Source organism: Athene noctua, chromosome 3 (genome assembly GCF_965140245.1).
Source record: "Athene noctua chromosome 3, bAthNoc1.hap1.1, whole genome shotgun sequence".
NCBI lineage: Eukaryota > Metazoa > Chordata > Aves > Strigiformes > Strigidae > Athene > Athene noctua.
This window is the reverse complement of record NC_134039.1, coordinates 42,629,346-42,654,725: the sequence shown is the minus strand read 5'-3', so window position 1 is coordinate 42,654,725 and position 25,380 is coordinate 42,629,346. Positions and strand designations below refer to the sequence as shown.

At 35.9% G+C, this 25,380-nt stretch overlaps 1 protein-coding gene across 8 annotated transcripts in view; it reads right to left on the bottom strand.

Annotated features, from left to right (window-relative positions):
• Nucleotides 1–25,380, bottom strand: part of PPFIA2 (PTPRF interacting protein alpha 2) — a 365,675-nt gene that overhangs the window by 128,755 nt on the left and 211,540 nt on the right. For all 8 annotated transcript variants that reach the window (XM_074902784.1, XM_074902788.1, XM_074902785.1 and 5 more), the window contains one exon: nucleotides 9,744–9,845. In XM_074902784.1, the coding sequence (XP_074758885.1) occupies nucleotides 9,744–9,845 (102 nt within the window). The remainder of the gene's footprint in view (nucleotides 1–9,743; nucleotides 9,846–25,380) is intronic.

Here is a 25,380-nt window from a genome sequence, read left to right as displayed (position 1 = left end):
CTTAGTTTATCTAGGAGATAGATGGAGGAAAGTAAGTCAACAGTTGATTTCTAATGCTACAACTTACTCTCTGCCTTATCTCTCCAGAGACTGTGTGGCTGCAACATTTCCGTCTCTCTGCAGCTGGGCTCTGCCCCACTCCATAGCTCTGGGGTAGCCAGACCCCGACTCTAATCTATAGTGTGGACTTAGATTTCTCCACTTGTTGACTGATCCTGTTAGTCTGGCTCATCCTGCTCTGTTGTCTGTCTTGTCTCCCTTTTTTTTATGCAGAAACTTTTCAATGCATCATAGCTACCTCTGGAACAGTCTAAATCTGGTCAAAATGCTATGAATTGCTGGAGAAATTGAGGAAAAAAAGGAAAATGTTGAACCACAGTTGAGCTTTTAGAATGGTCATTCCTCCGTAAGTCTATAGTTGTCTGAAGCTCAAACTGACACCCACTAAAATAGTCCAGAGTAACAAAAACTTGGTGACTATTTTTTTGCCTAATACTGAGCAAATTTATCATATTTAATGCTTTATCTTCTTATCTAACTTCTCTAACTTATCTCTCAGACAAATGCTGTGGTGATCAGAAAGGAGAAATCTGAGAGCCTGTATGCAAGTCTTAGTTGGAAGGGAAAATGAGAAAATCTGGTTTAGGAGAGAAAAAAAATTATGGTGACAGAATTCTTGAACTAGAAAAAGGTTTAATGACAAAGGGAATTATGCATAACCTATAGCACAAAGATTAATAAAGAACACAGGAAAAGAGCTAATATACATCCAGAACTTCATTTTGAATTGGTGTAGACAGACAATCTCAACATAGAATTTGAAGTCAGCATGGACAGAAGACAAGATCCTTACCAAGAGAAGGAATAATGGAGATCAAAGAGAGTGATGAAGATAAAGAAAAAGTTAAACAAGGTTTCCAAGTATAAGAGTGGTTGGAACTCAGAATTTCTAATGGGGTGATTATGGAGGAGTTTACTATGTGGGATGAGTGCAGCTCCCTAGCCCTTTGTAGAGCAGCAGATAACATAAGTAACTTTAGGTTAAGTTACTGCCATGTTAGAAACATGCACAATACATAAAACTAAACCAATGGAAGTCATCTATTTAATAAACGCAAAAGCTAATTTTGCCTTTATCTTAGAATTATCATTTTAAAGGTGACAGTCATATTTCAATGTCTTCATATATTTCATATTCATTAAATAAATCAAGTGCAAACTATTGGGTTGCCTATTTTACTGTATCAAAACAGATGAGCTGATATCACAACTAGGTGTCAAAATACTCATGGAGAGTTACCGTACTACTTGTGAACATTTTGCACATTTTCTCTCTGTTTTTATTCACTCAGGCTGCTCAGTCTGAAGTGGTTCATTTTTCTAGTGACTGCTTCTGAACACTGGAATTTTCCTTACTGTCTGCGGTAGGTTTGTGTGGCAGGGTTTTTGGTAGTGGAGGAGGGGACTACAGCAGTGGCTCCGTGTGAGAAGCTTCTCAAAGCTCCCCTGGCTCCTAATTGGTCCCACCTTTGGCTAAGGCCGAGCCAATTAGTGATGGTGGCTGCACTCTGCAATAACATATTTAAGAAGGGGAACCTGAGATGGGGGTGGATTTTGAGAAGTTGAGAAGGACACCTATGCGAACACGGAGGACAGTTGAAAGAAGGATGAGGAAGTGGGGGAGATCCGCTGGTTAGGGAGCCCTCCTGTACCCTGTGGTGAGACAGCAGGGCCACCTCCCCTGCCACCCATGGAGGCCACCGGAGGAGCAGAGATTTGCCTGCGGCCTGTGGAGGACCCCCAGGACTCTGTGGGAAGAAGCAGCCCCCACTGTTGCAGTTTGATGCTCAGAGGACTGCAACACATGGAGGCAAACCATGCTGGAACATCTTGAGAAGAGCTACATCCTGTGGGGAGGACTCACAGCAGGAAAGTTTGTGTAGAAATGTCTCTTGTGAGAGTGACAATATGTGGAGCAGGGGGAATAATGCAGAAGAGTGCTTCCCTCACACACACCTTGGAGGACAAAGGGGCAGACTGACTGCACCTCCTATCCCTTGCCCCTGTGCCACTGGGCAAGGAGGTAGAGATATCAGGAACAAAAAAGCTGGGGCCCGGGAAGAAGGGAGAGGTGGGCGCTTCTAATTGTCCCATTCTGTCTGTTGTTGGTTTTGTTCGTGTGTGAACTAAAGAGATGTTCTTTTTTTTCTTTCTCTAACAAGTGCCTTTTGCCTGTGACCATTTAAATGTGTGAGGGACCCCTCCCTGTCCTTATCTCGATTCCTGAGCCTTTTTGTTTCATTTTTTTTCCTTCCCAGTGCTGGTGGAGAAGGAGTTAGTGAACAGCTGCATAGTGACCAGTTGCACTCTGGGCCTAAACCATGACACCATCAGCCCTAAGAATGGTCAAGAAGGCATGGTAACATAGGTCTCTGGCTTTTAAAAATTTTGTATTTTTGCCTTTCAAGAAAAGTTAACTCTATTTCTCCACAAATTCTGTGAGCAGCAAATTTTCTTACTGCAAATCCAGCTGGCCAGAGAGTATTATCAACCAAGTCTCCCAGTGCCACATTACTCCCAGCCATGTTGAAAGGGAAGAATAACCCAAGGGTTTAGAACATCTGACTCTGAGTGAGCAACTGATAGCAAATCCTTGCCCCATCCTTGCCCCCTGCTCTGCTGAAATCATACTGCTATTTTATCCATCTTTGCCCCAACTACAATTTTATTTAAAAAAAAAAAAAAAAAAGTAATAGATCTTCTCTACTTCCCTGGAAGAGAAAACGTAACTACACTGACAGAACTATGAAGTGTCCCACTGCTACGATGACGTGGGAAGGGACATATAAACATATAAAATTGACATTGAAGATAATGGTGTGTCCAAGCAATGTTTATGTTTAATGACTGAAGGAAACCACAATAACTTGTGGGCATAGGGGCATGTTGAGGACTTTCCCACCTATATAATGCAAGAATGACTATTCCAAATATTTGTGAGACCACCACAAGATTTCATGTCAAAATAACATTGTAACAGTATTGGTAGTTAATTGAAATTACAGAAGAATTGTTAGAACGAGTTTTAGGTATTTTAGTATGTTGCAACTAGCACTAATAAAGATCATGGGCTGCTGAGCATTTTCTGCTCCCTCACACTGTCAAGTTGCTACAGTTGTCAAGCACTCAGAGGGACAGGCAGCTCTCAGAGAAAAGAAGATGAAGATCAACAGCAGCAGGCAGGACAGAATCACCCACGCATCACTGTTATGCTTTTCCTACTGGAAAACATAAACTTGACAATGAATTATGAAATAATCTGACAAGTAAATTTTACTTTTGTGCTGAGCAAATTTTAGGATGCTCAAGGTGCTGTGCTGATAACTGTATTTTAGCTAAATGGGATGAAGTTTTCTGGAGCTCTGGATTCTTCATGAGCATAAAGAATATTTTAAATTAATCATTTAAAGACTGAAAAATGTTCTAGTGCATGTTCTATGAGTGAGTGAGGCATCTTCAAAATGTTAATTAGAACTAAATAGAGGGTTGGAACTAGATGACCTTTAATGTCCCTTCCAACCCAAACCATTCTATGATGAATCTAAATCAACAATAATAGAGAAAATTGTCAGAATGTACCCAGCTTTCTGTATTTCTGAAATCACTTCCAAAGTACTTGTGGAACTGATTGATTTCTGTGAATGCATGGTTAAATGTAGTGATGTAAACTACATCAGTGTAGGTTATCACCTACCTATATGATGCTATACCATCATTACTACATGGACACTGATTTACATATGAAAAATAAAAAAGTTAAAACATTCTTTTTCAGGTATGACGACTCACTAAATTTAAATTAGTGTGATTCAGAAGAGTTTGTATTACTACAGGATGTGGATTTTAATCAATAAAAAATTTTCTATCTTAACTTTTTTTCAACAAGCCTGTTTGTAAAAAAAAAGTTCACAGCAGGATAATAAATGGAGAAATTAAAGAATCAGGAAAGGGTGATGGAAAGAAAAGGAGAGGCATACATAATGGAATACAGGGAAAAATATAAATGATAAGGGATTCACTAAAATGAGACAGACTTAGCTTAAGGGATTCCTTAGAGGAGTGGGGCAACCCACTAAGAAGACTGTTCTCTTTCGAGGTCTAGCTTAAAATTGCTCAACAGCACAGGCAAAATTTACTTTCTTTTCAGTCTATACTTAGAATGCATTGTTCAATAAATCATCATCTCCAGTGCAAGCAATGAAGACTCAGTAAAAGAAGCAAACATGGGGTTGTAGACTATCTCTAAAACCAGTCACAAAATCAGTCATTTTCTTCAGCGTTGTTCCACAGTGGTGGAAATCATTTTGCACCTGTGGTCAGCTGGGGTCAAACAGCTATACTGTTCAATTACTGGTGAAAATTTTTCTTTGAAAAAACAAAGTTACAGCCTAACTACAGCATATGTCCCATGTCTGTCTTTCTGTACATCAAAGACAGAAAATAAAATACTGTCAACTGTTGGAGAACAGCTTGCAGAGAGCAAGGCCATGGGTCTCTGCAGAAGCTGATTGCAGCCATCTGAGGTAAACAAAGGAAAAAACCCAGGGTACAGTTATGCTAACAAAGGACTGTTATGTTAACAAAGAGAGAAACTGAGGTACATTATGACCTTGTATATGATAAAGGAACGGCCCTGGGAGAAAAAACAGGTTCAGAAGAGGGAAGATGTTGTGACATATCTGAAATGCCACAAGGGGCTGGGACATTATAATGTAGCTTTTTACATGTATCCAATAGATTTGTGAGTAGTATGCATGATTATTGTAGAGTGCTTATATAAGGTGTGATTTCTTTCAATAAAGTTGAAGCTTGCTCTATCATTCACATTGAATCAGCTGCTTGCTTCCTCCGCCCGCCGCAGGCAACCTTAAACCTTAATGCAAACACACATATGTGAAGCAAAAATGAAAGAAAATGTAATAACCAGGATAATGATACAAAGAAATAGAAAAGCTTTTTTATGAGAATAATGAATACAAATATAATAAGTATTAGACTATACAGTGTCTGAAAATACAGTCATTGAATTACTATATATTATGTTTACTATTGTCACCCTGTTTTCTGTGACAGAAGTTCTTATTTTGAAAGAAGAAACACATGAGTCAGAGACAGATCACAATGTTGAGGTGAAAATAATGAAAATTACTGTCATTTACATTAGTGAAATAATGCTTTTGTCTTTACAGAACTTTAGGAAACATACTTGTTTTCATGTGTACAGTCTGATAACTCATCATGTTTAAAAAAGAAAATAGATAGCCTCACTTATTTTCAGCACCTATCAAACTGATGTAAGTAAAAGGACCTCTAAGAAAATGAACTAAATAAAGGAGTTAAAACCATACTTTAAAATACATTCTTAGAGTTTTCCAACACAATAAAAGGGAAATTGAATCATAAAATGTAGGGTTAAGATGTCAAGTTCCAATCGATTATGAGACTGCAGTGCCTATTTGAAGATATTTCATAAACTATTCACTAAGGAATTGAGACAATAAGATATGAATAAAATTAAATTCAAGTCAGCCTTATTCACTTTAATAAATGCTTCAGGTCCTGAGGTATTAAGACGATGATACTGTCTTTGTTACTGCTTTAATTCATGAAAATAGGTTTCATTTCTCCTGTTCCTAAAACTTCTTGAACTGAAATATTTTAGACCAATTTAAGTAACATTTTATGCTATATAAAAAAAGCTTATGTATGTGTCTGCTATCTGCTTCTTTGTAGCGATAAAACCAGTCAGATTAATCCATATTAGTGTTGTAAAAGATTTTTGTTTCAGCTGCCAAACCAAACCCTGAATTTCCTCATAATCATATTCTGATTTAATAAATTAATCATACAATCTTTTTCTAATTTAAAGAATACAAGTGGAGACAAAAAATAACTTTCAAGGTTGATTTAAACTTAACACAGCCAAATTAGTGTTATTTTATAATTTCCATTAAATAATATGTTCGATCACATCAACCTGTGTTCCAGCTTCAGAGAAGGTGTTTTCTTTCCACATGCTATAGGTGTTCATTCTAGATAGAGAATACCCAGAGACATAACTGTGATGGTTGCTATTATGATATTTTTGTGTATGTTTTCAAAGAACCATGCAATGTTTTTTCAGAGAGAATGTTTGTCTTATTCAGCAATGCCATACAAATCAATACATATATATATATGCTCCTGCATTTTCTATTTTGCCTCATTTACTGACAGATTAAGTTGCCAGCTAAGTTTTTGACATGAAAATATTTCTACTGTAATATGTCAGAAAAAGTTAATTATTGTAGACAGTAAAAATACATATTCAACAGCAAAAGGTCAGTGGGAAGCTTTGCATAAGAATGCTGCTAAGAAGGATTCAGTAGGAACTTGATTAAATATTGGGGAAAGGTTTAAACCCTGATATTTTGGCTGAGATGAGACCTGGAGTATAGGTGTCCCAAAGAATGTAATTCCATCATAGTCTTTCTCTAACATATCTGTCAGCGTCTGCTATTGCAGCTTGGCACAGAGTGGCAGATCATGATGTGTGGTGGTGTTTTGGGTTTGTTTGGTTGTTTTTGTGGAGATTGGCAAAAACTGTATGAGGTTGTTGCCCAGAAATAAAGAAGCACATAGGTGTAGGTCTAGAATAAAGAAAAAACTGCCAGTTAGGCATAACTGAAAATGTAAAACAGAGCTAGAAGGCTAGTATGTACTCAACCTGAGTTGCCACTTTTATTTCTTCTTGCTGATCTTCAGTTTGAAGCAGTAGGTACTTCGAAGAGTATCATTATGCTGTCACTCCAGGGAGATAAAAGGTTGGATTAAAAAATTCTGAGAATTTAGAACTGAGCCTCTTAATTGTAGGAAGTGCTATTTGGGACAAAAGTGGTTGTTATGAGTAGTTCCACTATGTGTGTCTATGCATGAACATGTCCTGAAAGGGCGGGTAAGCCTTGCTAGCACAGTCAAGCTTGAGCTGGGTTAAGTGTGAACACTAGTGGAATGAAAGAAAGAAGCTTAGTTGGACTAGTTTTATATATTAGAAACTACATTTAAATTCCTCATTGCAAAAGTGTATCAGTGATCTTCCAAATATTATTACTTTATCAGAATCTTCGCTTAACAGAAAAAATTTGGAGCAACTTTTTCTTAGAAAATACTAATGCTGCTTTTCATTAATAACAGCATAAATCTCAGTTTGCAAAAGTGCCTCTTCATAAGCAATGCCTTCTCAATGAATGTTTCTAGAAATCTCACCACTAGCATGTCATCAAGACTGTACTCTGAAGACAAGAGCTTTGTGTCTAAAATGTTGGTCTTCCCCTATGAAAGAAGTGTACAGAAGCCTATACAAGACAGCATGACTATTACAGCAAAATGGCAACTCATGTAGTATATGTCAGTTTAGAGCCTGGCAAGAACATATATATCACATGATGGGGTGATTATTAACAAAAATGCTAGACATCAGGATGAGGCACATCTCTCAATTATTTTCTCTCTCCTTCCCCATTAATACTTGAACTGTATCTTCCCTGCTTGTTTTCTGTAACATCTCCAGCATTTTCTATATTTTTTCATAGCCTAAATCTTTTAATCTCCAATATCTAGCTTCATCCTTTTTCTGAAAACACACTGGTACAGTTTATTATTGTAACTCTAACTGCAAAGACTTCTTGCAAGGATTATCACAGTATAACTCTCATTTGTTGGTATTAGTTCTCCTGGAAAATCTCTTACTGCTTTTTCTTTTACATAACACAAGAAACATAAGAATGGATGATCCTTAAGTTTCTTGGTTTGCAAAGAAAGTGCCTATGACAGCTCAGCCTGATTTAGGTGATGACTTGCAGTTGACTCATATTCCTTTTCTCTCACAGTTGTTTGGCAAGTGACTATCCTTGGCTTCTAGGCTGTTTTTGGGATTTTTGCTAGTCTGTACTGCTTAGATCAGACCCACAGTCAGTACTCATAAACTGCAGTTTTAATATACCAAAGTTGGTGTTCAGTGGGCTTGTAGTGAAACAGATAAAGCACTGTGCTAGGCAGTTTTGTGAGCATACTTATGAAGAACTTAGAACAACTGACATGATGACATTGCAGATTTAGTTTATATGGTATTTTTTCTGTAAAGAAAGGAAAATGGATATATGTTCTGTGCAGGAATGGGTATATGTAGATTACTGAATAGGTACAATTGAGATATATTTTAACTACATCTCTGTATTCAAAAGTTTGTGCTGGAAATTAACAAAAAGTATTCTTTATTCTATGAAAATTATTTTCTTAATTGACTTCCCTATTTTTACCTTAAGTACTAAAATATCTGATACATGTAGCAGTTACTGATAATGTAAGCAGCTTTAGAAAGTCTTCAGATTTGTAGTTGAGATGGTTTGCTAAACCTAAAGAAAGCAGTGCAATGCCTATGTGCTTGTACACTGATTAATTGTACTTTTGTGGGGGTCACTCTGGACCGTATAGACTGTATGAGAGTCATGGGACAAAAGGGATGCCTCACCTATGTCTCCCATGACATTTCACAAACCCATCACCTCTAAGTCTTTTGTGCTAATTGTGATCATCTCCAGCACCTCCAAGCTAGCATGGAGGTAGATGGGGTAGCTTTGTCTCTTATTAGGCATCTGTATAATTTGTCCTTCCTTGGATTTCTGAAGTCTATGGCATGCTAATTCTATAGCTGAACAAAAGAAAGGAGGGAGAAAGACCCTTTCCCTGTTCTTTCGTCATGTACATTATTAGATTTCCTTCAGAATGCAAATTAGCTGATCAAGAAAAGATGTTATCTGAGCAGCCAAAGTGCTATTAGTTTAGTGAGAGGTGGAAAAGTAAGAGTTACCCAGATCACAGAAGAATGAAATATGGATATGAGAAAACATCCTTGGTGTTCAAGCTCTCTGAGATCTAATCCGTATGTTCATTACGAGTCGCACTCCTGTCTGATCTGGGACTACGCCATCTCTTTTCTCACACCTTTCCACACCCCATAAAGCCTCCTTCACTCTCCTCTTCCATTTCTTGATCAATTATGCTTTTTCCCGGACACTTGCATGTGCAAATTATTTTATTCTGAAAACCATTCTGTACACCATTTGAGAATTTTCAGAAGGTGCTATCATATATATATTTTTGTTCCCAGACAGAATAACATCTTCTGATTAAAGTGGAACACGGTCAATCTTGTCCTCACTCAGCTGTATGGCAAATGACATTTGTTTCAAGGGTCACATGGCTGCATCTAGACTAAACAACAGACTGACTGTGATACGTGTGGCAGCCTTCATCTCATCCTTATTCAGACCAAATCCAAGGCATAGGGGAAAGCTGTCTACTGTAACCTTGTCTTTTGCCCTGATGAGATGAAGATATGTGCAGGCTACTTAGGCAGGCCCTGAGGCTTAAAAGACTGCATGAGTCCCTTGCTTTAGAAAACATGTAAACTGACTGTATTTAACCAGAAAATCTGCTATTTTTGTAATATATCTTGCTAACCTGTTTCCTCCAGGACTGAAATCCTGTTACTTAGAACCTTACAAGTCTTATGTACTTATTAAAAGGCTGGAATTTTGTCCTGTTATTTAGACAAATTAAGATCTAAATTTATATATAAGTATATTCTTCTTGCTTTACACACACATGATACCCCCCAAAAAAAAGGTATGCTGTATACTTACTCTTGTGTTGTTTCTTTCAGCTTTAAGTTCTGAAATCTCCTCCTCTTTTTCAAGCAGCTGTTCCCTGCATGCATTTAATTCTTTTGTCAGTGCAGCAAATTCCTGTGGAATAAAATTATATATGGAGTTACCCAAGATGTAAGCACTAGAATAATCAAGTCCACATTCAGTCTAGAATTTGAGGATTTATAAATCATCAACACAAATTAAAATAGTTTATGTAAGCACCAGGATATACCAAAACCATTTAAAGTCTAAGCAGATCTAAAAAGCACCTATGGAAAACACTGATTTAAGTTTAGAAACAAAAGAAAGTTCAAGATGATGGCAACCTCCTCCACACATCAGCTATCAGAACCACACCAGAACAGAACTGGCCTATTTCATAGCAACAGAGACACCACATTTCACACATAAAGAGATTCAACTCAACATATCTGCTTATTGAACGTTCTTGCCTCTCTGTAAGGCACCGTTGCAATATGGCATGGCAGAAAAAGGTTAAGCTATTCACTGATCAAAATCTATCTAATATCAGATTAACATAAGTAATATGTGTGTTGTGAAAAAAACCCTCTCATTATTTTTAGCTGATATTTGAATTTAACTATTAAAATATATTAGGGCATTATAGTGAAAGACTGTGGTAAGTCAGAGCAATATTCACGTTCGTTAGTTTGGAGTGAGTTTTCTATTAAATAATAACACAAAATGAAACTGGATTTTAAGTTGTTCTAGATGCTAAGTTTTATACACACAACTAACAGATTTTCTGAGAAACTAATTTTTCAGTTGTCAAAATTCCTATTAAAAACTCTTGATTTTACCATTGCTGCTATGTTTCAACAATACACATAAATTTTTGTCTATACAAAGGGCAGTCACAGATTTGTCATTCATTTCAATACTGAAAAGGTTTCACTCCACATGTGTTTATTTTTGACAGGCACAATATATACTAAACTGTAGTGTTTAATGTTGTAATTTACAGCAAAAAAATGCTACATGTCTCACAAAAAAGTGGGGCAAAGTATTGTGGGGGTTTGGGCCCTGCTGGGACCCGAGAACACGTTGCCGTTGTCCCTCCCCCACCCTCGGACCAGATGTGGCAGGGAGTGAGATACAAACCCTGGGGTTGAGATAAGGAAAAATTAATACAACAGTGTAACAAATATTACAACCAAACAACAACAATAGCAATAAGCAACAATAACAGCAAACAGGACAAAAGATACACAGAGATATACCACAAGGATAGAGCAGTCCCATCGCGGGTACCATCAGGGACAAAAGCAACACAGAAACTGTTCCTGCGCTTCGGCACCCGGACCTGACATCAGCATGGTATGAATAACCCGGCTAGAGCCCCCTCCCCACTGCTGGGGAAGCTTAACCCTATCCTAGCTGAACCAGGACAAGGATGAAAAGACTTTAAATTTTGTGATCATATATCAGAAAAATAATGTGTTTATGAACAGCGTTGCTTCTTAAGAAAGATACATACAAATTTTTAAATATTAAGTTAATTTTAGTTTGACAAAAAATAGTCAGTGCTTAAGAGCACCCACAAACAGCCAGTTAAACTGAAGTCATTCCTAATTCTCCCGCTCCCCACCAAAAGAAAGCAGTTTAAGAAAAAAACATGTCCAGGTGGTTTATCTTATCAGCCAGTAGGATGAAGCTGAGACTAAATCTACTTAATTAAGACAAAAGCTAGCAATGATCTTAAAAGGGCTTGGCTTGCTGCTTCCCCTCGAGTTGTGAAAAACAGCTTTTATCTGAACTAAAGTGCCATTCAACAGAAGCTTGGTAGATATTTCTAGGCACTGTTTTAATCTAGTTTCTAAATAGTTAATGGTATATGGTATTATATGGTATTATTAATAATATATTAAAAATATTCAAATATATTTCAAGTGATATTCCAACAATGTATAACTAAGTGGGTTTTAAAAATTTTTTAGCAGCTGGAACTGGATTCACAGTAAACCTCCATGCAAATTGCATGGTAGTAAGGAAAGTGTTATTTTGATATCCCCAGAGCTATTTTGTTTTAGAGATCAGCCACTGATCACATAAACCATGAACTTTTTGTGTCATACCTCTTGATCAGTATTTTCATATAACACCCTAGTGGTCAATAACTTGTAAGGCTACAAAGAATACTTTGATGTTAAAGCCTTTAAATCAGCTTTGAAACTTAGATTTAAATTTTAAAAATTGTCTCTTGCTTTTAAAAAGTATTATTAAAACTTCAGTCTGTAGGTCTTACCTAGGGCAGTTCAGAAACTGCCAGTCTAGCAGTGTTATTCCATCCAGAACTTCGTTTAAAATACTCTTCTCCTTAAGGTTGTAACTAATGTTACATACCAAATGAAAACATCATATTTAATAGAAAGCCAACAATATACAGTGAGAATCAGAATTCTGAGGTACAAAACTACACATGCATACTTTTTTTTTTTTCTTTATATTCCTCTAAAAGAAACTTTCTACCGCTACAGGGTAGAACTCTTGTTACTAAATTACATACAGTTTATACACATAGATAAATGTCTATAATACTCTCAGAATCTCACAGAATACACTTTCTGTGTAATCTATGTTGTGTGTCATTGTTATTTATGTTTTCTCAATTGTTTCTATCATTTTAGTTGGAATTAAAATAGACATTTTGGCATATGCTTGGGTATCCAGATGGATGACAGGTTGTGAAAAGGATAACAAGTATCTGGTGAGTTACTGTGTAATTTCCTAGCTCAGTAACGCAAAGGAGTCTGATGTGATGCTTTTGTTGCTTTCCTTGGAAACAGAAAATGATATGAGCTTATCAAATTGTACATTCTTTGCTGTGCCAAGGCAAGCCTGATACCAGCAGTACAGTCCCTAATGATTTGGTCAATATAATCTCAAATAATTAAGAAACAGAGTTCCTTTGAGTTTGCTGAGCAGAATGGAGCTGTTTCTTAGAGAAATTTTGTTTGGTCATCAGATTAAATTTTCCCTTGCTTAAAAACAAATTGTTACTGAAAATTCTGCTCCCAGAGGATCCCATACCTAACACAGCGTTCTCTCAGCCTTGAAACATCTTCAGCTTATATTCGTAATAACACTTAGAGTCCACTTTAGCCGGGCTACCTTTGTCCAGTATTTCAGACCTTTTTACTTTTCTTTTAGACTTTTTCAATTTTAGACCTTTTCACCGACACAGCCCCTTCGAGCCTTTTAATTATTCAGTTGCTGCTGCTCTCTGAAATTCCAATAGTACTGCTCTAACATACCTTCAGTACTAGCATTTACAACATGCAGTCACCTCTTTGTACCCCTGGAGCTAAAGTGGACAACTTCCTCACTTCATCTGTAATACTAGACACTACTCAGCCATCAAGAGCTTTGACTTCTCAGGCAACTGATGACAGAAAGAGGTTTTTTTCTTGGTGTTTATATCATAAGCCTTTTACAGAGAAAGTCTTGAAGTAAAACTGAGTTTGTCCTAGAGCTTTACAAATTATTGTCACATCTGCTTTGATGAATTAATAACTAGGATAAAACCTTACAACAACTTGTTTTTCAATTCATACTTCCAACACTACAAGTAAAACTCATTTTCAATCTACCTTTTTCATCCAAGTTATCCCTGAGATATGGCAGTGTAATGCTCCAGGGAACGTGTTTCTCTCACAGGTTAGAAGAAAAGAAAAGCATATTTTTTTTTACCCAGTTATGTAATAAATAACATGTGATGATAATGACCTCTGCTCATGCAATTCCCTCCTATATATACAGGGATTAAGGGAGTACTGTCATCTAGAATCATTGTGTGCAGCAGAAATCTTGAATGGTCAGTCATACTTTGGGAGCCCTGAAGGTAGTATCTGTTGCATAACTAATATGATTTGACAGGCATAACTGCACTCTTAAAGTTTATGTAGAAGTTGTGTGGCTATAAAGCTAATTAAGAACTGAAGTGAATTAAAACTGTATGAAAATAATTCAATTGATTGCACTGTTTTTATACTATACTATATCAGGACACTAACATTTTTTTTTCGTGATAATCCAAGAAAGACCATTTCTTTTGCCATCTGAATAAATATAATCTCAGACCCTATTTTATCTGCTGTTTCTCTTTTTGTCTTAATAATTAGGCTATAACACTCTGACTGAAAAAATAGCTGACTCAAAATGATAGGTCTTCATTTATTCCATGTTTATCTTTTAAGAGAGGGCAGAAGCCTTGAAAACAAATTCAACAGAAATTTGTAGCCAACAAAAGGACCACTAGGCATTACAAATAAAAAATTCAAGGACTTCCTCTGGTGATGAATCTGAGATACAGTCAGAGCAGAGCTGGAGGGTGCCTGGGAGAGGGGGAGGCCATTGGGATAGGGAGGCTGACAGTGCTGCCAGATGTGTTGGCAGCAGGACTGTGCAGAAGAGGCATACCACAGCGCTCTTACTATTAAATCTCTGCCTCTAGGGGCTGGCTTAACAAATGCTGCTTTCTCTGCTTATTGTTCCCAGAAAGGCCTGCAAGGTGGTTTGTGGAGTTTTTTTTTAATGACAAAATATGCAGAAAACGTATATAACTAGTCTCCAAGATGAAGGTATGCCACAGAAATTATGAGACCTCATAGCTGTAACGCTGAACTGTTCAGCATGTATATACAGTCCAGTACAGAGTGGGCTGAATTGAAAATACATAGTCCCCACAAAAAAAAAGTAACTACTGAAAGAATAAATTTTGTAAGACCAACAACAACAAAAAAAATATCCATAAAATACAGTTTCAGAAAAAACAGGGAGATTTGTCTTAAAATCCCATCCTCTGGATTTTCTGTCTTTGAACCACAGTTCATTTCAGGAATGAATGAGTGAACTAATCTCTGGATGGAGAAAAAACAGCAAGGCTTTATAATTTTTATTTTATATTCAACACAAGCTGTATCAACCAATTTGCTTTCCTACAAATTTATATGTAACTCAACATAGGAAATTACTATTTACTACAATCCCCTTGGAGTTTTAATCTTTCATTTATTATGTTTTCATCCAATCCAATCTTGTAAAACAAAATGCACATTCTTTCTTATTATTTTTTCATTGGAAATATTGTTAGAAATCCTCCACACTTTTTAAATGACCAGTGATTTATTTTAGCAATTTTACCATTACCAGCACACAGATTTCAACCTTCTTGACTCCTATTAAGAAGACAAAACACTGCAAAGCTCTAAATGTAATTCACTGTCTTCTTAATACAGAAAAGCCATAATAGTCTGTGATTCTATATTAGGTTCAATGCAAGATTTAAATATGTGGCTTTGGTGTCAATCTTCTGAAATATTTATTGTTATATTTCTGCTCAAAATAAGAGTTCATTTGACCAAAAGTTCTGGGTTGGAAAATATTTACCCTGAAATATTGTATTGTAACAAGACCCAGGCAAAAACAGTAAATCTGTTTGGATCTCAGAACTAAAATTTTGGTCTCTTCATACATAAAAAAGTCATACTTTCAAAACTGTAGAGTAGTCTCTGAATTAGTTTCTTTAAAATATTACCAGATCACTTTGCACTGTGAAGCCAATTGCACAGAGTTTTCAGTACTTCACAAATAAATGTAAGCAGAATTGATTCATTCTCGCTTTTCCCCTTTTTTATGCAGTGGGCCTTATTTTTTTGGTTTGTTTGTTCATCTCTTCAAGAAAAGTGGCCACTAGTAGTAAATTATATAATAAATAATATGATGTGGGTGGGCCGCATCATGCTGTACTACCGAATCGCTAATTTGAACTGAGTGTTACTTTGACGCACACCATGCTTTCACAGAGAGAGAATAAGGTACTTTTCTTCAGGGGTGATCTTAGCGGCACTTACATAGCCACTAAACATGCTTCAAACTATCAAGGAATTACCAATGCTGGTTTGGGTTATTTACCAGTCTGCAAGACATCTAAAATCTGGAAAGTGTGATTAAATGTGACAATGTAAGAGTTCATTAATTCACAGAGGTAAATGAAGAGGATGAGATTTGTGTTACATAAGAGAGAAAACTAACTCAGTAACACAGTGGAGTTGTGACCCCTACTCTCTCTCTTTTTTTTTTCTTTTTTTTTTTTTTTTTTCCCCCAGAAATGTAGGCACTGACTGAAATTTTGAAATATGCAGACACCTGCCCACACATAACCACACAGTCAGAGCTCCTTGGAAGAAAGAAAAAAACTTTTCAGAGCCCATGCTAATGTCTTCAAGAATTAATATCACAAAATACATTCACTGAACAGAAAATGAGACAAATGAAGAACTGCTATATAGCTTTCCATCAAGAAGGAATTCCTTTTTTGAATACTCAGTTGAATCTACATCAGATTTTGAACTAAGTCCTGCAAATATCTACTTATTCAGCCATCCCTTTCTGGTTAGAAGAAATAATCTCAAACTAATGTAGCCTCTCTGTGGATGGCCTACTATTGTGAATGAATTATTTACCATTACGACTGTTGTCCCTAATTAAAAGTGATGTAATTGTTTTTTCCAAGCAAACAGATAATCCCTCAAATTCTCTTTTAGAGAATTAAAATTTTGGGTTAAAAAAACCCCAAAACTTGCTTCTAGAAAAGACACAAAAAGAGTAATAGGGAACTGAGGATTATACTAGTTAAAATTTATGTATCTGATTAAGGCCACTGAACATATTGATTGAATGTAGATATACAGATTTTGGTTTAGCTTTGCAGCATATGTAACCTGACTTTTATATAAATGTCATCTAAATTCAACAGCTGTATCATGTTACTTTCATGATTTTTTAGGGGAGTACTAAAAGTATTCAAAATTATATTTCAAAAGTCAACCAAAAATAAACTTTAGATGTTATCTGTTTAAATGTTAGTCCATGGAATAGTATTTCTAGATAAATTTAAAGATAATGGGAAAAACATACCACTGTCAGAATTTATGATGTAAACTGCCTAATTTTCCTGCTATAGTACACACTTGCCACATTAATATTAATACCCACATATTTTTGAAGCCAAATAAAATCTCCCCAGCACCATGAGTATTATGACAATGGCTCAATTTTGGGCAATGATTTTCTCACACAGGATTACTTCAGGAAGAAATCTGACAGAACACACAAGACATGGGCACAAATCCTCCATGATTGTTTTCACTTAAACTAGGGCAATCACTGTCAGAGAAGTACAGCCATTAGGAATAAACCAAGTATAACTCTTTAATCAGTACCAAACAACCAAACACAAACCTGTGTTTCATTATTTCCCAAATTAGCGTACAAAATTGTTATTTAAAGGCATAAATTTTACACAACACCAGCTAAAGCTGATATTCCTGTTTTTTTCACAGTCAAATACTCTTTAAAGGGAAAACTGCTGAATAAAGTAAATAATCTGCTGTTTTAATAATGTTTTTCCACTCCCTCTGTTTTTAAATAATTTAGATTTGGTGCTCTTTTATTTTCTGTTGCATACTGAGCACTAAAAATTATGCTTTCTGAATAATAATGTCCACCCAGTGGGTATTGGTCTGCTAAAATAAAGCTAGGTTTCACATTTACAGTAATAATAAAACAGAAGGGCAAGGGAAAAAGGGCATGATAAAATCGACAACAGATTTTTACTTTTTTACCTAAAATTTCCTTTGTTCTTTGAAACTTCAGATTATAACAGATGTGAGTTCACAAAAGCTTAAAAAAAGATCTTAAACACAAGGCAGTAGAGGCTAAAAACTAAACATTCCTTATTTGTCATCCTTAGTATCAAGCTATAAAGCTTGAGGCTTCAAAAGACCTGACAGCCTCCATTCATTAAAAAAATATATATATATAGCCGACTTTTAAATATTTTTTAATTATAATGTAGCAAATTCGGTTATACTAAACTAGAGTAATTCTCCCATATTTATGAACAAGAATGAAACTAGGTTTTTTTTTCCCCCTAAAAAAAAGCAAATGGAAAATTTAAAAGTCTCTTGTTTTGCAGTTCATGTTAACTAGATTGGTTCAATTTGGAATAGATATCACAGTAAAGGACAGCATACTTAGTTTGAAAATCACAATTGTGTCTTTGATAGTATGCTCCTGACTGGTGGGAAGACTAAGGCACAGAAGGTCTATAACTAAACTAAACAGCTGTCTGATTATTACTGAAATGGGATGGGATAAAACATCACTCATAAACATCTGTAAACATAATAAAGCTGAATTTGTAATTCAAGTGGGTGACTTAACAGCTCATAATATTATAGATAGTGTAGATGAAACTTCAGACTCGTTTAAAATGTGTTTTAATTAGTCATATTTCTGAATGTTCTACTATACATCCTGTACGGTATTTTGTAGAAGTATTCCTCATGTAAGACACTATGGCAGCACACTTTTCAGAAATGGGATGAAAGTGTTGTTAGTTGGGTCTGTAGTGATTTTTTCTTCAAATCATACCACTGAAGTATGGAAGTAAATAAGTTATATAATCAGGGAAATTGCCCATCAACTTTATTTCCATTTAATAATCAATGCCTTTGTTTTACAGATATTCATATTCACTTCTTCTAAAGGTAAGTAAATAACCTGCAGATATGGCTATGTTGCAAACTATATTGTTATTTTCAAGTGACACTTTAACATAAAAGATACTTATAGCAGTATGTCTTGATTAATTAAAAATTTTACTGCATCAAAACTGATGACAACTATTCCATGGTTAGAAATTCATCATCTATTAATAAAGAGCAAAATACAGGTCTAAAATGGCAGACTATGACTAATTTATAAAATTATGGAAAATGGGATTGATTTTATTCCAATTAATTAGCGCTACAGGCTTGGGGAGGAGTGGCTGAAGAGCTGTCAGTCAGAGAGGGACCTGGGGGTGTTGATTGACAGCCGACTGAACAGGAGCCAGCAGTGTGCCCAGGGGGCCAAGAAGACCAATGGCATCCTGGCTTGTGTCAGCAATAGCGTGGCCAGCAGGGACAGGGAAGGGATCTGACCCCTGTACTCGGCACTGGTGAGGCCGCACCTCGATTCCTGTGTTCAGTTTTGGGCCCCTCACTACAAAAAGGACATTGAATGACTCGAGCGTGTCCAGAGAAGGGCTACAAAGCTGGTCAGGGGTCTGGAACACAGGTCCTGTGAGGAGCAGCTGAGACATCTGACTAGTCTCTGTGCCTCACATATTAAAGATAAAGGAATAATAAAACATCTTAAAATTATATTAACATTCAGACACTGGCAATTTCATCCATATGCTGTCACAACTACTAAAGTATTTTAAAGTTTTTTCTTTTTCTTTTTCTTTTTTTTTTTTTTTTAAGAATACAGGATAACTGATGTAACACACAGCAGTTTTTCAGTTCTGAAAATGCAGCGACTAAACTTATCTTTTTCTCTCTAAAGAAAGAGTTGATAAAGCCTGGTAGTTAATATTGATAATAACAAAAATGTTATCCTAAAGGATTTTATTTATTTTGAGTCAGCAAAAATAATAGACAGAGTCTTGTTGATTTCAGAGAAACAGGGCACTAAAACAGTAATTTTGATGAAAGGACTTTTTCACTGATGTTCAATAATGTGCTGCATTCATGAAAGGAGAAAAAAAATCTTATAAATTACATCATCTATACATAGTGTGCTCTTGGGTATGAGAAGTAGTTCAATACATGAGAAAAACTACTGCATATTACTACTTTGAATCACTCTCCTGATTGCCCTCAATAAATAAGAAATTTTCATCAAAATAAAGCCTCATTAGCTATACATTTTTGAGCTGCTCACTGGACAGGTGGTCCAGAGGCTGATTCTGCTCAAACCCCAGGCAATTCATGCCTCTGTCCACATCTTGTCACAGAAAGGTTTGCTACCTAATTTTCACACACACACTTCAGAAGCAGTTGGGCTTGTTTGAAGTGTAACTGTCACTTTGAAAACTAAATCAGATTTGCTGATCCAGATCTAGTGCTCTAAATGAAAGTTATGCTTCAAACAAGCATAGTTAACTTTGAGGTGCTGTAAAGCTGCTGTTTCTGTTTGAAGTTCATTATTTTATTACATTATTATCAGTTCAATGTTACATCTGTCCCCTCTTACTATGTTGTGATTTGGGAAACTAAATAAACACAGATGATAACATTCAGGACAGAGTATACGTGACAGCTTTGAGCTCTTCTATTCAGGAGAGTTCAGTTTAGGATTACAGCTATCACCAGAATATTTGAAAGAGTCATACAAAGGGGAGAGGAATAAAGATTACTTTTCTAAGGTAGTGTTTTAGTGAAATAACATGCACATTCACAAAGGCACACATACAGGCTATTGTATACTTTCACCAGATACATCTCTTAACCCACTATACTGAGACCATACCTTAGCCCTTCCTTATCACTCTGCATTCACAGTAGCTAATGTCAAAAGAAATTGAAATCATTATTTTAATAATACCGATTTTCAGAAATCCTTGTGTATTTGCAACATAAACCAACCATGTTTATATTCTGCCTCTCCTGCGAAATAGAATGCATACAGACTCAATCCTACCTGCCCATAAATAAGTCTGTCAGATTCACTGCATAGAAATATTTCACAAACTTCTTGCATTTTACTGTACAATATTCAGTTTATGATTTGTTTTTCTCCAAGATGTGCTACCTACCAAGGTTCAGAAATTAAAAACCCCAATCCAGACCAAACCAAAACCCCCAAACTAGGTAATGTTTTTTAAAGTGTATGTTAAATACATATTTTTCCCTGAGTGTATTTATTTAAAATATATTTCCAGAAACAGGACCATTATAAAAATTATAAACAAAGGCAAACACCAGAAATCCAACAGAAGTGGAACTTGTGTTTTAGAGCATGCTCATAATTGCCAGCTGGGTTAAACTGTATTGGTACCGTAACCTCAGAAATCTTCCCCAAGTTGTTTGTGTAACTATTTATTATCATGCAATATTGCTCAATCAGACACCATTCTATCCTTCCTAAATTGGCTGTTTATATTTCTCATTACAACCACAAGACAGCAACCACAATATACAACTAGACACCTGCTGAAGCTTAGGGCCACATAGTGCTTCAAAACTTTATGGCTCTATTCTCCTCCTTTTGCCCTTGTACCCTGAAGCCTGTGGATACAAAGAAATTAAACTCAGACCCAACCGTGGAAAAACCTTTGAAGGATTTAGCTTCTAAAAAGTCACTCCCTGAACCCAATCCGTCAATTCTTTGAAGACAATTTATAATTGAAAGCATATTAACTTCAGAGGAAAATTTTTACTGCAGCTGAGTAGAAAGCCACAGTTAGCACCCACGATCTCTCAGCTAGCTCTCACCCAAGCACTCTTTCCTCCACCTCTAGCCAGAATGACTTACTGTGTTACCTTTCCCAAACTGGTAGCAAGGGATGAGATCATGATGCCATAACATGACTCTAAGTGCCAGCACTCACAAATGAGATTAAGATTGTTAGGTTAAGCATCCATGATGGTACTGCTGGATTAAACTCTATGCTTGCCCTGATAAACTGGTAATCAATAGCTGATCCATTAACTTGCTCAAACAACTTATTCTGTCAGGTTTTTGAATGTGGCCAGTGCTTTCTTTGATGGGCAACTGGGCAAAAGGAGGTGATAAATTATAAATAATTATCTGGAAGTACCTCTTTAATAAAACAGAAAACAAATAAAAGTATATAAAGTAAATAAAGGAATGTCCCTTCACTCATCAACTACTTGGTGCACCTACAAAAAAAAAAAAAAAAGGAGTCATCATGTGAGAAAGCTGAGAAAAAGTGATCATTGCAATCAAGAGGATACTAAATTTCAATTAAAAGCAAAACTTAATAGTAGATAATGAATTAAGGCTCCAGCATTGTATCATGACGCTCATACATGAAAATAAATTTCCTGATCATAAAAGCAAGATTTTTCTAAGAAGGAAGAACATAAATACTGCAGAAAATGATACCTTGCTAGTTCCCCATTCTCTAGGCAATGTATGTGTTTTGCCTCTTGTTAAAGTAGTGGGACTTAGTTAAGTGCAGTGAAGATAACCAATAATTACAGCAATCATACTATACTAGGTTAACTTTGATTTAAAGACATGCAATCCTCTCAGTCTGAAGCCCTGAAATCTCTGTCATCACAAAAAGGTAACTGCCTGGAATATATTTAGTATATAGCCATCACCCATTAGTTTACAAAAAATCTTGAATATATCTGTTTCAGGCAAACATCTAGTTTAGTGCTTCCGAGTTTACATTGTTTGACAAAGACTGAGATGAAGAAAAGGTAAAAAATGAAATGAAAAAATGAAATGAAAAAATGAATCCATGCATCAGAAATAAAGCAGAAGATAACTCCAGAGAGTCTTGTTCCATGTCAAAGGCTACATTCCAGCTGCCTGTAAAACACTGTCCCACATGTGGCCATGCAGCCCGTAACTCAGCCCACCTTCAACTCCCACAGGTACTGTAGCTATCTCAGTGTCTGTCTGTAAACTGCCTGCCAGTAACCTGCCTGGGTGCTAAGCCACCTAACAATTTGGAAAGGGAATAAATACCTCAGTAAACCTGGGCAGACCACCCTGTCTATGTCCTGACCTGCTTGATGAACTGAAAATCTGACTTCCTGGTCAGTCAAAAGGCTAGCTGCCTGCACTGTATTTAGTATATACCCATCACGTATGAATTTACTAAAAGTCTTGAAGATATCTACATAGGTAGACATCTATTTTAGCACAACTGGAATGTAAGAAAATCAGTTCATATTATGGAATTGAAAGCGGCACCTTAAGGCGTCATCTTTTCCTTCTGATCTTTTCTGAATCAATTGGTTTTAAATACCCTGTAAAGCTGTGTGTTATCTAACATTTCCATTTCCAGTTTCTGTTATTCAAAGCTTCATTACCAACTTTATGAATAAGCCACTGAGCTATAGTATAAGTCAATACAATATTTTTATTTGAAGCGAAATATACAGTAAATGGACATCTAAGAGATGGGAGACAGTAAAGGGACATCTAAAAAAAGTACGATTCCTTCTTTAAATTTTGGAGTTATTTTTCAAATGCATGCAGTTGTCAAAAAGAACAAGACTAAATGAATTAAAATGCAGTGACAACTTTCCAGTGTTCATTAACCTCTTTTAGACTATTTTGGAAACCCAAGCATTGCAATCACATCAAAATACTTTCTCAACATGAAAAAATTAAATATGAGAACTGAACAAGACAGCTTTGCAAACAAAAAGGGGATAATAAAACCTATCCTTTTTTGTACTTTATATACATAGACATGCAAGCCCATATCTGCTGAAATAGAAATGCTTGAAATATCCTTCCCTTCTGATCATGCTGAGCTTTGCATAAAGTTGTAACTTCTGTTTTGCCTCAGGATGTTTATTCAACTTAATTTGCTTGTTTTCTACCCATTTATTTGTCAAGATTGAAATAATTTTATTTGTCTGTTATTAGGTAGCTTATGTATAACTGTATGAACATATGTGCATGCAATATTTACTAGATCTTCAAACAACCATTTGCGTAAGAACTTACATATATCTTGATTTTTAAATATAAATGAAATTTTTTATTTCTTTCAGATTACTCTCTAAAGGCCTTCTCTGTAATAACTGAATAGTATTTAATAGAAATCTTTTTAAAACATTTAAAACCAAATCTTTGGTTTGGTATCAGAGAATTAATTATGTAATAAAAATAATTATTCCTATGACTGATGTCTTCTTCACCTATGTGCTGTATCATACTTCTGATTTTCTGTTGATGAAATTTCCATAATAAGACTTCTGTATTCCAGAAGACTTGACTAAAAACATGAATTTTACAAGCTTCAGCTTTATTATCTGAATGTGGTCATTTGGACTTGTTAAGGAAAGAGGGACCTGCACATACAAACTGCTTAACATATTCTTTTTGTTCTTCCAATAATATTTCCTGTAATTTGCAATATTGCTGATTCCATGTGATTGATCAATGAACCCCTACAATGAAATAAAGCTCAGAGAAGACAGACAAGGATGATGTGCTCATGAAGCTCAGAAAAAGTTGGAAATGGCCACAGCTATAATAAAGGAAGCTGAATTTATCTCAATACCAAGGAGACTAGAGGGTGGCCTTTATTGTAGAGCCCTTTTCTAAAATAATCAATAGAAAGCATTATCTTCCTGAGCCAGACAGACCAGCATGGGGGAGTCTGTATATGTGGCTCAGTCCAACAAAGAGTATAAATACTGAGCAAACAACAAAAAATACTTTCAAGAGAGCAACTCGTTTGAGCTGGCTTCGACCTATGCATTCCTTCCCAGTAACTAGGAATGCCCAGTGCCATGACAGTTTACATATAGAGAAAGGTAATGGGAATTATGTTCATTATGTGATTTCACTGTATAGTGTGATTGCTATATTGTGCTCTCATTATGATTTCAGAATATTGCTGTGTCACTTTTCTAAATCAAAATCCCAGGTAGTATCTTCAAATAAGTAAAATTGTATTAAACATTAAACTTTCCACATATGTCATATTTAAAAGAACTTGGCCAAGAGTATTGAGCTCTGAAAACTCAGCAGTAGAAATTCAATAGCTCTCAGATTTCTTCACTTTGTTAGAAACTGATGATATTATGTAGGCATGTGTGGAGAATGTTAGTTTAAGTTGGGGCTCTACTAAAAGGACAGACCATGGGACCACATTGTGGATACAGTTTCAAAGCATCTGAATAAAACTACTGCTCCAAGGGACTGCAAAATGTTTCCACAAGTCCCGACTGCATTGGCAAACCTCTTAGGAGTAACAACATATGAATTATTCAGACTCAAAAGCTTTTTCCACAAACTGAGTTTCTGTTGAGTTGAAATAGGTTTCTATGGTAGCAGTAATGTCACAAATTGTTCCCCACGGCTTAAAAGTACCAGGTGGCAAATACCTCTATCACCTACTGCACTACTTTCAATCAAGAAAAAAAAATCATGCTGGGATCCAGAAGATCATCAGCCATACCATCCATCAGATCTGCTAATGTGGCAAGGCTAACTACGTCAGAAAGTTAGCCCCTTGCAGTAAATCTTGCTACATTAGACCCCAATAATGACTTATATTTTGAGAATTTTTAATTCCAAAAATTAATCTGCATCTTGATACCTAAATCCAGTGGATGCATTCCCCCTCAAGGATGGAGTAATTGTTTTATATAGTTGGGGTTTCACTATCCTGACTTAGAAGTCTGACTTCATATGTCTCTCTCAAAAGTCAGTCAGGCTTAGAAGTCTAAACCAGTAAATTTCTTTTGAAGGGACAAGAACTAAACTACCAAAACTTGACAAAGCAAGCTGGTGATTTTATGTCATTTGAAAATATTAAGAAAACCAAATATATCATCCCATGCATACATAGCTTTGGAAATTTTTGCCACCAGAGGTACAATACTTGGAAACACTTTCTCATCAAGGTCAAATATATTGGACATTGTCTCTGGCTGATCCAAGTGAAAATAACAGAACTTTCCCTTCAGTCCTTATGCTATAACACTCTATACACACAACAAATTTATTTCATATTAATTCATTTTTATAAATTTGCACTAGAAACCCTACCTCAAGGCCT